Source organism: Gobius niger (assembly GCF_951799975.1).
Source record: "Gobius niger genome assembly, chromosome: 21".
NCBI lineage: Eukaryota > Metazoa > Chordata > Actinopteri > Gobiiformes > Gobiidae > Gobius > Gobius niger.
In genome coordinates, this window is record NC_136872.1 from 24193102 (window position 1) to 24208030 (window position 14929).

Consider the following 14929-nt stretch of genomic DNA (forward strand, 5'->3'; position numbering starts at 1 on the left):
GACAGGGATTAATCCGAGTTTATCCGAGTTTTAACGGAACAGTTTAGACGAGGCGGCGAGGAGGAAGCGCGTGCGTAAAAGTGTCCAAAACCGAGGAGAAAGTGATTGATATTCCAGCCTCAGGACAGAAACAACTCACTCTCTCCCCCTGTTTCTCCCTCTGTGCGTCTCTGTCCCCCTCCCCTCCTCTCTCCCCCCCTCTCCTCTCTCTCCCCCTCTCCTCTCTCTCTTTCTGCAGATGTCGAGTTAAAAACAGCCCTGGCGTAACTCACACGGAGGCAGAGGGGTTAAAATAACACCACGAGCTGAAAATAAACCCATCTGGAAACGTATAGGCCCATGTGCTGGGATAAAGCAGTCGTTTTGCCGAAGTTATGGGCAAACATTCACACTCTTTTTCTTCACTAGAGACTTAATGTCCACACGTACTGATCATTACTGTGGTCAAACTGAAGGAGGCGCATCCCTCTCCTCCTGGGGGCGCTCTGTCAGGCGGAGGTATGCGCGTGTCCTCAGGCTCGTACTGTACTTCCTGCAGTTTTACAGTAAAGACATGTTTGCACCTGCAGCCGCCGCGAGGGGGAGGAGGTGGAGGAGGAGGAGGAGGAGGAGGAGGAGGAGGAAGAATGAGCTGTCCCTCAGAGGCTGTGGCTGTCAGGAGGAGCAGGTGAAAGCTCTGTTTACAGTCAACACTGAAACACGGCGCTCACTCTCTCCTCTGTGTTTGGATTTAGGGATAGATTTCAGCCACGCGTCGAGGTCTGTGTCAGAGACCACCCCTGGATCCTGACGGCCCCGTAGTTAAAGTTGCTCCAGTGGCATTGAGGATGGGTCAAATGCGAATTTCCCTATGGGGATTAATGAAGCCTACTCCAGGTGATGATGGGTCACACCTCCCCCTCAGCCTATCAGGGCAGAGCTACACCTTCATAACAGCCTGTGGTCCTGTGTTTAAAGGAACAGGCCACCGTTTTTACACACTGAGATATGTTCTTACCTGAGCTTTGACGAGTTCTTTAGGACCTGTCTGATCTTCCCCCGTGCCTTCAGTCACGTAAACACAGCGCAGACGGCGTTAGCATTTAGCCTCTCCCTCTCTCCTCTATAGCTCCAAAACAGGTCAAGATAGAAGCTACCAAGCTCTTCCACGTTTTCCCTATTTAAATATGGTTACGTGAAGTGTTACACTACAAAGTATAATTACACAAAATTAAACTGTGGATTTTCTAAGTGGATAAAAGGGGGAACTATATTGTAAGGCGTAATAATACCAGGATTAGTTCGAAATCCGCGCAGTAAAGTGAAGATTACTCCGCGGATTTCGGACTACTCCTGGTATTATTAACAGGAGTATATATTGTACGCCTTACAATATAGTTCCCCCTTTTATCTGATGAGCATATTTCACAGTAATCCTAAAGAAAAGCTGCTTTGTAGTAGATTCAGCTCATTTCCATCTCAGTCCCCGGGCAGGAGCACAATGTTCTTGATGTTTCTTCTTTATATAAGTGTAAAAACATCTCCTGTAATGAGCTTCTTTCATGACGTTCCAAAATGTGATCTTTCCAGTCGGTTTTGTAAAGAAACGTCCAAATGTTTCCCCTGATCTTTATCTGGAACTGATTCACAAACCTTTAGTTTCTCAGATCCAGGATAGATTTAATATACTTACTTCCATTTATATTTTCTTTTTGCTGCATATTTTCAGCGACCGATGTGAGTTCCTTTTGGTTCCAACGCCCCCAGTCCATTTGATTTATTTACATGAAAATGTGAGTGAATCTTTGACAGTGCAGTTCCCGCGTCCTCCTCCAGGCGGCAGTGTTCTGTCACCTCTGAGTCTCTCTCTCCCTCTCTCTCTCTCTCTCTCTCCTCTTTATATAAATCTGATGTGTTTATTTGGAACGATCCTCACATCAGCCTCATCAGGGACATGGAGCGACAGACGCTGCTCTGGGTCAGACTCAGCTATAGTTTTTATTTTACTCATTTTAAAGTTAATCTTTTTCTGATCCTAATATTATTTCTGTATCGTTAAGACTGTGTTTAAATGTGATGTTTCCAGATGTTGTTTCTCTGCCTCGGCGTCGCTCGGTGTTGGCACGACCTGGACAACAGCGAGTACGACTGTTGGCCCCTGGAAAAACCCAACGAGTTCAACATGATCCACTGCGGAGGTGAGACTTATACAGATTAATACAAACCTTCAAACACTGCGGAGGTGAGACTTTTTTATTAAATTTTTGTCACTTTTTTATTGAATTTTTGTCACTTTTTTATTAAATTTTTGTCACTTTTTTATTAAATTTTTATCACTTTTTTATTAAATTTTTGTCACTTTTTTATTAAATTTTTGTCACTTTTTTATTGAATTTTTGTCACTTTTTTATTAAATTTTTGTCACTTTTTTATTAAATTTTTGTCACTTTTTTATTAAATTTTTGTCACTTTTTTATTAAATTTTTATCACTTTTTTTATTAAATTTTTGTCACTTTTTTATTAAATTTTTGTCACTTTTTTATTGAATTTTTGTCACTTTTTTATTCTACAAAAAAGTGACAAAAACTCAACAAAAAAGTGATAAAAACATTCAAACACTGCAGAGGTGAGACTGATGTAGATCTATAAAAACAAACACATTTCTTTTGCCACGACAGTCTTTGATGTTCCGTTTCATGCAATGTTCTCCCTATAATAATAACTAATCCTTTAGAATAGAGTTAATATGTTATTAATGGGGCTCTGATAAGGGGCTGGTCGTCATTTGGTACAGATTGTTGAGAGAGTTTAACCCCTTAACTCCCACCTGAACCGAGCTCATTTTCTCCAGTTTGGCTTTACCCCAATCCAAAAGCTTCTGGAAAAAAGCTGTGAAAATAGCAACAAAACTGAGACGAAACAATGATGGAAATGTAACAGAAAACTGAGAAAACGTTGACAAAAAAGTGATGAAAAATTGATGAAAAAGTGGCAAAAATGTCACAAAAATGTCACAAGAAATTTACAAAAAATGTGACAAAATGTGATAAAAATGTGACAAAAAAATGACAAAAATTTTACGAAAAGTGACAAAAATTCAACAAAAAGTGACAAAAATTTAACAAAAAATGACAAAAATTTAACAAAAAATGACAAAAATTAAACAAAAATTCAACAAAAAATTAACAAAAAATGACAAAAATTCAACAAAAAATGAGAAAAAATCAACTAAAATGTGACAAAAATTGAAAAAAACAACAACATACAATCAGGTGACACAACACAGCAACAACGCGAGGAAAAAGGTCAGTTTTGTGGGTCTTAGCTTTCAAATGAGGAACTACACAGCCAAAAGAGGACAGAATGCCTTTGGTTCAGGCGGGTGGTAAGAGGTTAAAGACCTTGTTGTGCCTCAGGTCTGGAGATGGCCTGGTTGGAGCGCCCCCCGGAGTCCATAAAGAGCGGCGAGGTCTTCAGCGTCACGTACTCCGTCACCGCTCAGGACTCCTTCTACCAGTGGGCCGTGGACAACAGGATCTTCACTCACAGGTACTAAACTCACCACATCTGACCTCTGACCTCCACGTCTGACCTCTGACCTCCACGTCTGACCTCTGACCTCCACATCTGACCTCTGACCTCCACATCTGACCTCTGACCTCCACGTGTGACCTCTGACCTCCACGTCTGACCTCTGACCTCCGTCCCGCAGCTCCATCGTGGACGCGGAGGCGGCGCGGCGTTTCTGCGAACACCTCGACTGTCCCGCCAACTGGAAAGACGCCGACGGAGAAAACTGCTGCATCCACCACGCCAACATCCACTCCTGCCCCATCGGATACATGGTGCAGCAGCAGTGTTGGTTTAGGCCCTTTTAGTCTGAGTCTTTTGGACGAAAATGCTTTTAGGTTTAGTCACGTTTTAGTCATTTCAAAATGTGATCGTTTTAGTCACGATTTGTCACGTTTTCGTCTGTTTCATTATAAGAAGTTATTATTAATTTCAATAAGTCTTGGAAATTGGGATCAATAAAAGCTTCTATTGGCTTTTGACAAACAGATGACACCACGAGAGGCACTGGCAGAAGTGGCCGACTGTGAACAGGACTTTTCCCAAAAGCGCCCGCTCTCCTCGTCCTCTGATCGTCACTTCCAGATTATTTATTTTTTACCAACAGCGCTGTCTGCACATACGTAGCCGACCTCAATGTGCTTCTGTGTTCAGACGCCGCGGTATTGAAAAACTGCACGAGCAGCGACCGCACGCCACGGGGAGAGAGAGAGAGAAAGAGGCGGCGCTGCCCGGGCGAATCATGAGCAGCACGGCGCCGCTCCGGGTCACGTTTACCGTGTGTTCTCTCACTCCGCGCACAAACGATCTGATGAAAAACCTTCTTCCATTTTTGTCTCGTCTCATTAACGTAAACTCGGAAACGTCTCGTCATTTTCTCGTCCCCAAAGAGCTCATTTTAGCTCGTCATCGTTACGTCATCGCTACGTCATGGTTACGTTATCGTCTTTAAAAAAGGGGCGAGAACGAAAAGATAACGTTATCGTCCTCGTTGACGAAAACAACACTGTACAGCAGGCGATCTGAGGGCCGAGAGGCGGACGGGAGGGTTCACGGCTGTGTCTGTGCAGGTCACGGAGAGCATCTGCGGACCCTGGATCCCCGACGACGGGAAGATCTTCACCCACACCATCTCCACCACCGGGACCATGAGGCAGACCAACTGGACCTCCAAGGCACGACAATATACTACATTATACTACAATATACTACCATGAGGCAGACCAACTGGACCTCCAAGGCACGACAATATACTACATTATACTACAATATACTACCATGAAGCAGACCAACTGGACGTCCAAGGCACGAAGTCTATATACTACAATATACTACTACATTATACTACAATATACTACCATGAAGCAGACCAACTGGACGTCCAAGGCACGAAGTCTATATACTACTATATACTACTATATACTACCATGTACTACAATATACTACAATATACTCCAATGTACTACTATATACTACCATGTACTACAATATACTACAATATACTACTATATACTACCATGAGGCAGACCAACTGGACCTCCAAGGCACGACAATATACTACTATATACTACCATGTACTACAATATACTACGATATACTACCATGTACTACAATATACTACCATGTACTACAATATACTACCATGAGGCAGACCAACTGGACCTCCAAGGCACGACAATATACTACTATATACTACCATGTACTACAATATAGACCAACTGGACCTCCAAGGCACGAAGTCTATATACTATAATATACTATAATATACTACAATATACTACTATATACTACTATATACTACCATGAGGCAGACCAACTGGACGTCCAAGGCACGACAATATACTACTATATACTACTATATACTACAATATACTACTATATACTACATTATACTACAATGTACTACAATATACTACCATGAGGCAGACCAACTGGACCTCCAAGGCACGACAATATACTACAATATACTACTATATACTACCATGTACTACAATATACTACAATATACTACTATATACTACCATGTACTACAATGTACTACAATATACTACGCAGACCAACTGGACGTCCAAGGCACGAAGTCACAAAAATTCAACAAAAATGTGACAAAAATTCAACACCCGCCTGAACCAAATGCATTCTGTCCTCTTAGGTTATTATATAGGCCTGTGCAACACCTCATTTTAAAGCTAAGACCCACAAAACTGATCTTTTTCCTCGCATTGTTGCTGTGTTGTGTTTTTTTTCCTTTTTTTTCCATTTTTGTCACATTTTTGTTGAGTTTTTGTCACTTTTTTGTTTAATTTTTGTCATTTTTTGTTGAATTTTTGTCACTTTTTTGTTGAGTTTTTGTCAAATTTGTGTTGAATTTTTGTCATTTTTTGTTGAATTTTTGTCACATTTTTGTTGAATTTTTGTCACATTTTTGTTGAATTTTTGTCACATTTTCTTTGAATTTTTGTCACATTTTTTTTTAATTTTTGTCACTTTTTTGTTGCGTTTACATCCTTGTTTTCTTCTCATTTTTGTGGCTGTTTTGGTGCTTTTTTCCCCCAAGAAGCTTTTGGATTTGGGTAAAGCCAAACAAGAGAATATGGGATCCGTTCAGGTGGGAGTTAAGCTTATGAAAGTGTCCCGTGTCTCCTGCAGGTGGTGCTGTTCCACCCCGGCCTCACGTCGCTCATCGCCCACATCAGAGTGGGGCAAATGCAGGTGGCGCTGGAGGCCAAGAGCACCGTGCTGCCCGCCGACAGTACGTACCCCCCCAGCAGGTTACAGCCGATATTAAAGTGACACAAATGAACCCTGTTTGTCTCAGTCTGCGGCGACGGCGTGTGCGAGGGGGCGGAGCTCTGCCGCACCTGTCCCGTCGACTGTGGGGAGTGTCCCATGAGCCCCGCGACCAAAGTGGCCATCGGGCTCCCGCTGGGCCTGATCTGCACCTGCTGCGCCGCCCTCTGCTCCGTAAGTCTGTAACATACCGTAAATTCTCTAATACTGGCCTGTATTCCATTAGCGGCCGGGTCTCTAACAGAGGCCGGGTTCGCGGCTGGTGGAGGCAAATTAAAGCCGGTCTCTAAAACAGGCCGGGGCTTTTATTAGAAACTATAGCAGTAGAAATATTCCCCATGTTAGGAATTTGTCTCATACTGGTGTGAATGAAAACTCACGTGCAGGAAGTAACAAACTGAACCCGGGCCGATGGAGACGCTGCGGAGGAGCTGATCCGAGCGTAACTTTGACACAGATTTAGCCACTTTTCAAACCTCCTGTGACGATATTTGGAAACAGGGAAAGCAACAAATGTTGTGTGACCCTCCAGGGTTTTAATAAAGTCACCATCGCGTCTTCAAAGCACGTCCAGCTGCTCCGTGTGCAGGTCAGTCCCACGCCTCAAAATAACTCCTCCCATCAGCGCGAGCGTCTCGTCTTCTCTCGGGTCAGTCTCATGATCGATCACAAACACAAACGCTCCGTCTAAACTCGCCTTTACACAAGATAACAACAAATAATCCGGTCCGCGGTAAAAACGAAACAGAAACCTGCAGTGACACTGATGTCAAAGCTCCGCTAACAGCAACGAAACACTTCCTGTTGTCCCGACAAAATAAAAGGCGTCAATGTTCCAGCCGCTGGGAGAGGGTTTGAAATGTTAATGAATAAATGAACCTAATATTTTAGGTGCAAATGGACACAAATCTCGTTTTTCTTTGTTTTCCTGGTCGTCCGTTTTGCTCCAATAGAAATAAAGGCCTGTCTCTAATTGTGGCCTGGTTCCAATAAAGGCCTGGTCCTAGATGCCCTTGAGTAAATAAAGGCCCCGGCCTAAATTAGATTATTTACGGTACACTGGGGGAGAGGCTGAGGAGGCTGTGCTCTCTGCTGTCTGTAACATGTATACTGGGGGAGAGGGAGAGGCTGAGGAGGCTGTGCTCTCTGCTGCAGTGGCTCTGGTACCAGAAACAGAAGCTGCTCTGGGACGAGAGCTGGATCATCGACTTCTCACACGTCAAACAAGGTACGGCCCAGACTGAAGTCGAGACGCTGCAGGAACGAGACTTTAGCTCCAGTGAAATATGTTTCCATCTGAGGAAAATACGATTCCGGAGACTTTTTTCAATAATGAGCCTGACATGTAAACGGCACTTTACCAGCCTGTTTCTGCTACATTCACTATTCCTTCCCTCCACAGCCGCCCTGGGGCAGACTGTCCATTTACCGCGTGGCTATAATGTGTTGTTTATATCCAGATTATTACGTCAGTGCCCTCTGCTGGACACGTGTGGAATAGTTTCCTTTGTTTTATGTTAACTGCCCCATGTTAGAGAAAAGAGACCAAAGGCCTTTCCGAAACCATTCCCTCCTCCCTTCCCCTACACCCTTCCACTCTTATTAAAGCAGTACTAAGTAACGTGTTTACCTTAATAAATCCTTTCCGTAGTCCCTGTGGGGGTAATACAAGTGTTTATGGGATGATTGGAGGGTCTTTCATCTCCCCCTGGTGTCTCTGGACAGAAAACTATGTTTGCAACTTGACTGCCACCGGACCAGAGCCACCAATACACACTAATGGAATCACGAAGAAGAAGCTAACATGCAAACGGGCAAAGCTAACTGCGGGCTAACGTCACTTTAAACAGTATTTACAGCCAGGTTTGAGTGAAAAAAAATATTTCCATTGATTAGGGGGTTTCCCCCGTCACTGAGGGGTCCACTTCGGACAGAACTCCACTCCGGGCACGAGCAGACTGAGTGTTAGGGGGAGGGAGCGGTTTCGGAAAGGCCCAGTTTAGCCCAAAACCTGAAAATCAAAACAATGAGTTTTTCCTGCAGTGTCTCAACCTCTGAACCCCCACCTGAACCGAGCACATGTTCTACAGTCTGGCTTTATGCAAATCTAAAAGCGTCTGGAAAAAGAGCCTCAATATGGCAACAAAAAGGATGAAAATGTTGTATTATTGTTGCTTTTTTGAAACCTTTGTGTCTCTTTTATTGCTTCTTTGTCATTTCTTTGTCATGTTTTCATCTTCATTTCCGTTGTTATAATTGAGGCTTTTTCAAGAAGCTTTTAGATTTGAGAAATGCCAAACGGTAGAAAACGTGCTTGGTCCAGGTGGGCATTAAAGGTAAAAATGACAGGAAACTCCTCCTCCTGAAGCCTCTCACTGACGTCTCTACATACATGTCCCGTGTTTCAGACGTGTGCTTGTCCTCAGAGCACGGCGCCCGCGTGACCATGGGCAGCATCCTGAGCGCCCCCCTGGGGAACAACGAGAGCAACAGCAGCCGAGTGACGGCCCTCAGCTCCTGCACGGGCCCCGGGCCCCGCCGGGGCGCCTTCACCTGCACCGGAGTCTAGTAACTGCTTCATATTAATCATCACGCCAGTTTGTGACAGAAAACCTCTTTTCTCATGTCGACGTGTGTGGCTTTAACTCTGTTTAACCTCTTAACTTCCGCCTGAACCGAGAGGACCTTTTTCCTCACGTCAGATTAGTTTTTTCCATAATTTTTTTGTTGGGTATTCAACTCATTTTTGTAACTTTTTCGGCATTTTTTGTCAATTTTTAGTAATTTTTTGGTCATTTTTGTAATCATATTTTTGTCATTTTTTAACAATTTTTTTGTCACATTTTTTATTTTTTTTTTAAATTTTAATCAATGTTTTTGTCCCATTTTGTTGAATTTTTTAAATATTTTTGTAATTTTTTTGTCAAATTTTTATCACATTTTTGTCATTTTTTCGTCATTTTTTTAATCAAATTTTTGTCATTTTTTGTGAATTTTTTTGTCACATTTTGTGAATTTTTTATAATTTTTTGGTCAAATTTTTATCACATTTTTGTCCCATTTTTGTCATTTTTTTGACATTTTTTTGTCACATTTTGTTAGATTTTTGTCATTTTTTGTCAATTTTTTGTCATTTTTTATCACATTTTTTATCACATTTTTGTCATTTTTTCGTCATTTTTTAATCAAATTTTTGTCATTTTTTGTCACATTTTGTTAAATTTTAGTCATTTTTTTGTCCAATTTTTATCACATTTTTGTCCCATTTTTGTCATTTTTTTGTCCCATTTTTGTCATTTTTTTGTCACATTTTGTCATTTTTTATCACATTTTTTGTCACATTTTTGTCATTTTTTGTCAATTTTTTGTCAATTTTTTATCACATTTTTGTCACATTTTGTCACATTTTGTCACATTTTTGTAATTTTTTCGGCATTTTTAAAAATCACATTTTTGTCTTTTTTTGTCAAATTTTTATCACATTTTTGCCACTTTTTCCTCAATTTTTTGTCACTTTTTTGTCACATTCCATCATCGAGCCAAACTGGAGAAAATGCGCTCGGTTCAGGTGGGAGTTAAGGGATTAAAATTCTTCATCTTTTCCTGTTTCAGTGACGGTCAAACAGTTGCCATAAAGAAAATCCAAACCAAGTCGTTCTCTCTGTCCAAAACCATCCGTCAGGAGGTCAAGCAAGTCCGGTAACAGGAAAACCCTCGGCCTCTGCGCGTGTTTCTCCTCAGGTTCCTGTAATAATAAGTAATAAAGTTAATGTTTTTAGCGAGCTGGATCACCCCAACCTGTGCAAGTTCATCGGCGGCTGCGTGGAGCTGCCCAACGTGGCCATCGTCACCGAGTACTGCCCCAAAGGGAGCCTGAACGACGTGCTGCTGAACGACGAGATCCCGCTCAACTGGGGGTTCAGGTGAGCGACCCCTGCTGGGCGGAGGTGGGAGCGTCGTCGTAACGGGACTGTGTTCTTGTTCAGGTTTTCCTTCGCGATGGACATTGCCCGAGGGATGTCGTACCTGCACCAGCACCGGCTCTGCCACGGGCGCCTCAAGTCCCTCAACTGTGTCCTGGACGACCGCTGGGTCTGCAAGATCACGGGTAACTGCGGACATTCGACCTCTTAACTCCCGCCTGAACCGAGAGGATCTTTTTCCTCACGTCATCACATTTTTTTGTTGGGTATTCAACTCATTTTTGTAGCTTTTTTGTCATATTTTTGTCAATTTTTTTTTCATTTGTTTTTCATTTTTTGTCATATTTTTTTGTCAAATTTTTGTAATTCTTTGTCACATTTTTTTCATTTTTTCGTCATTTTTTGGTCACATTTTTTTCATTTTTTTGTTAAATTTTTGTATTTTTTTGTCACATTTTTGTCATTTTTTGTCAATTTTTTGTTTCATTTTTTCGTGAATCTTTAACAAATTTTGGTCATTTTTTTGTCTCATTTTTGTATTTTTTTCGTCATTTTTTTGTCACATTTTTTCATTTTTTCGTCACATTTTTGTCATTTTTTTAAAAAAAATTCTGTAAATTTTTTATCAAATTTTGGTCAGTTTTTGTCACATATTTGAAATTTTTTGGTCGAATTTTTATCACATTTTTGTTATATTTTTGTAATTGTTTTTGTCCTATTTTTTTTTTCATTTTTTGGTAATGTTTTGTCATTTTTTTCCTTTTTTTTTTTATTTTTTATCAAATTTTGGTAATTTTTTGTCACATATTTGTAATTTTTTTGTCAAATTTTTACCACATTTTTGTTATATTTCTTGTCATTTTTTCGTCCATTTTTTCTTGTGACATTTTTGCCACTTTTTCATAAATTTTCATCAATTTCCATCATTGTTTTCGTCTCAGTTTTGTTGCTATTTTCACAGCTTTTTTCCAGAAGCTTTTGGACTGGGGTAAAGCCAAACTGGAGAAAATGTGCTCGGTTCAGGTGGGAGTTAAGGGGTTAAAGGAACAGGCCACTGTTTTTCCAGACTGAGATCTGTTCTTACCTGAGCTTAGATGATCCGCACCTCTCTGGTCTTTGTGCCCATGGAAGAGCGAGGAACATGCTAGGAGAGGCTAAATGCTAACAACGTCTTCTAGTAAAACGGTGGTTCCTCATTCCAGATTTCGGTCTGAGGATGTTCCGGCGCGACGAGGGGGCGGAGCCTGTGTCGTCCTATCAGCAGCGCCTGATGGAAGTGTATCTGCCGCCCGAGTTCCAGAGCTCCAGCGTCGAGCCCACGCAGCCGGGCGACGTCTTCTGGTACGACATATAACGCTCACTTCCATCCAAGCAGGACATGAGATGTGACGCTTCATAACCTTCTCCTGATGTTTCCAGCTACTCCATCATCCTGCTGGAGATCGCCACGCGCAGTGACCCCGTCCCCGTGAGTCCCAACAGTCTTTAACCTCTGAACTCCCACCTGAACATGTTTTCTCCTGTTCTTCAAAATAGTGACAAAAACGAGATGAAAATGAGGATGTGAACTGACAAATATGGCAAAAATCCAGCAAAAAAAATGACAAAAATCCAGCAAAAAAAAGTCAAAAATCCAGCAAAAAAGCGACAAAAATCCAGCAAAAAAAATGACAAAAATCCAGCAAATTTTTTTCAAAATTCCAGCAAAAAATTACAAAAATCCAGCAAAAAAATGACAAAAAATTAGCAAAAAATAACAAAAATCCAGCAAAAAGACAAAAATCCAGCAAAAAAATGACAAAAATCCAGCAAAAAATATGAAAAAATCCAGCAAAAAATATGAAAAAAAACATCAAAAAATATGAAAAAATCCAGCAAAAAATGACAAAAAATCAGCAAAAAAATGACAAAAATCCAGCAAATTTTTTTCAAAAATCCAGCAAAAAAATGACAAAAAATTAGCAAAAAATAACAAAAATCCAGCAAAAAGACAAAAATCCAGCAAAAAATATGAAAAAATCCAGCAAAAAATATGAAAAAAAACATCAAAAAATGACAAAAATATAGTAAAAAAAAGACAAAATCCAGCAAAAAATGACAATAATCCAGCAATTTTTTTTTTACAAAAATCCAGCAAAAAGTGACAAAAATGCATCAAAAAAGTAACAAAAGTGCCATAAAAAAGTGACAAATAAAAAGTGACGACAGTGGCAAAGAGGAGAGAATGCATGTGGTTTTGGCGGGTGGTAAGAGGTTGCACATGTGAATTAAAGGTCTAAGGTCTAAACCCAGCGTTCTCGCGGTCGCAGGCGGAGGAGTCCAGCCTGGAGTCGGCCTGGTGCCCGCCGCTGCCCGAGCTGATCCGCAGCAAAACGGACAACGCCTGCCCCTGCCCCGCGGACTACGTGGAGGTGACCAGAGGTAACCAGAGGGAACCTAAACGTGTGGTGTAACGTGAGTTCTCTTTACCTGCAGCTGATCCGCCGGTGCCGCGCCCATAACCCCGCCCACAGACCCACCTTCGAGCAGATCAAGAAGTTCGTCCACCGCATCAACCCGGTCAAAGGCAGCCCCGTCGACATGATGATGAACCTGGTAGGACGGTTTGAGACGGGGACACGAAACCCTGCAGGTTTTAAAATGAACCAATAAACTCGCCCTGAGAAGAACTGGGATGTTACGAATACGTTTAGATAATTTAATCTAATGGCTTCTGCTTTCATTGTTTGCATGAAAAATTGTACGTAAAAGAAAAAAAGAAAAGATGTGTCGTTGACCTCTTTACTCTTTACTTTTGCCTGAACCGAGCACCTTTTCTACAGCTCGGCTTTACCCAAATCTAAAAGCTTCTTGAAGAAAGTGTCAAAATAGCGACAAAAACGAGGTGGAAACAAGGATGAAAGTGCAACAAAAAAGTGACAAAGAAAAACCCAAAAAAGTGTCAACAATTGACAAATAATCTATAACAAAGTGACAAAAGAAACCTACAAAAAGTGACAAAAAATCAATAAAAAAGTGACAAACATTATATTAAAAAAGTGACAAAAATTCAATAAAAAAGTGACAAAAATTCAATAAAAAAGTGACAAAAATTCGACAAAAAAGTGACAAAAATTCGACAAAAAAGTGACAAAAAATCTACAAAAAAGTGACAAAAAATCTACAAAAAAGTGACAAAAACTCAACAAAAAAGTGACAAAAACTCAACAAAAAAGTGACTAAAACTCAATAAAAAAGTGACGAAAACTCAATAAAAAAGTGATAAAAATTCAATAAAAAAGTGACAAAAATTCAATAAAAAAGTGACAAAAATTAGACAAAAAAGTGACAAAAATTAGACAAAAAGGTGATAAAAATTCAACAAAAAAGTGACGAAAACTCAACAAAAAAGTGACAAAAATTTTACAAAAAAGTGACAAAAACTCAATATAAAAAGTGACAAAAACTCAATAAAAAAGTGACAAAAATTCTATAAAAAAGTGACAAAAACTCAATAAAAAAAGTGACAAAAATTCTATAAAAAAGTGACAAAAACTCAATAAAAAAGTGACAAAAATTCTATAAAAAAGTGACAAAAACTCAATAAAAAAGTGACAAAAATTCTATAAAAAAGTGACAAAAACTCAATATAAAAAGTGACAAAAACTCAATAAAAAAGTGACAAAAATTCTATAAAAAAAGTGACAAAAATTCTATAAAAAAAGTGACAAAAATTCTATAAAAAAGTGACAAAAAATCAATAAAAAAGTGACAAAAATTCTATAAAAAAGTGACAAAAACTAAAAAAATAAATGATTCAATAAAAAGTGATAAAAATTGAATAAAAAAGTGACAAAAATTCTATTAAAAAGTGACAAAAATTCTATTAAAAAGTGACAAAAAATTTACAAAAAAGTGACAAAAACTCAACAAAAAATTGACAAAAATTAAACAAAAAAGTGACAATAAAAATCAATTAAAAAGTGATAAGAATAAAATAAATGCGCTCAGTTAAGGCGGGTTGTGAGAGATGAGTTCATTATTTTGATTTCACTGGTGTAAATGTTATATAGAGCTCCATGTGGTTGTGTCCGTGTCGCAGATGGAGAAGTACAGTAAACACCTGGAGGTCTTGGTGGCCGAGCGAACCCAGGACCTGATGCACGAGAAGCAGAGGACGGACCGGCTGCTCTACAGTGAGACGAGACGAGACGAGACGCTGTGAATGACAGACACTGAAGTACAAACGTGTGCTGTGCTCCTCAGGCATGCTCCCCAGACAAGTGGCCGACGACCTGCGGCAGGGAACCACGGCCCAGGCCCAGAGCTACGTCAGCGCCACCGTCTTCTTCAGGTCAGAGATCCACTTTACTGAAGGGTTAAGGAGAAAACCTGATAAAAGTCTAGTACCTAAATGTTTCTGTTCCTCAGTGACATCGTGGGCTTCACGCAGCTGTCGGGCTCCAGTACTCCGTACCAGGTGGTGGATCTGCTCAACAAGCTCTACACCACCTTCGACGACATCATCGACAACTACGACGTCTACAAGGTGGAGACCATCGGCGACGCCTGTGAGTGTGGGGCTAATCTACCTGTTTATCTGCCTGGAATACACAACATTGATCCTCCCATCCATCCATCTTTACATCCATCATCCAACCATCCATCCACCAACCAACCAACCATC

General features: G+C 40.5%; 1 protein-coding gene across 1 annotated transcript in view; it reads left to right on the forward strand.

Annotated features, from left to right (window-relative positions):
- The first annotated feature begins 2075 nt into the window (after positions 1-2075).
- Positions 2076-14929, forward strand: part of LOC306980821 (atrial natriuretic peptide receptor 2) — a 16747-nt gene continuing 3893 nt past the window's right edge. Inside the window, exons 1-18 of the mRNA XM_079580254.1 lie at positions 2076-2177; positions 3397-3529; positions 3693-3825; positions 4621-4725; positions 6200-6302; positions 6369-6514; positions 7496-7568; positions 8749-8908; positions 9953-10039; positions 10120-10263; positions 10327-10448; positions 11466-11604; positions 11683-11731; positions 12573-12674; positions 12739-12858; positions 14345-14438; positions 14509-14596; positions 14674-14813. Of these exons, the coding sequence (XP_079436380.1) occupies positions 2162-2177; positions 3397-3529; positions 3693-3825; positions 4621-4725; positions 6200-6302; positions 6369-6514; positions 7496-7568; positions 8749-8908; positions 9953-10039; positions 10120-10263; positions 10327-10448; positions 11466-11604; positions 11683-11731; positions 12573-12674; positions 12739-12858; positions 14345-14438; positions 14509-14596; positions 14674-14813 (1954 nt within the window). The 5' untranslated portion in view covers positions 2076-2161. The remainder of the gene's footprint in view (positions 2178-3396; positions 3530-3692; positions 3826-4620; positions 4726-6199; positions 6303-6368; positions 6515-7495; positions 7569-8748; positions 8909-9952; positions 10040-10119; positions 10264-10326; positions 10449-11465; positions 11605-11682; positions 11732-12572; positions 12675-12738; positions 12859-14344; positions 14439-14508; positions 14597-14673; positions 14814-14929) is intronic.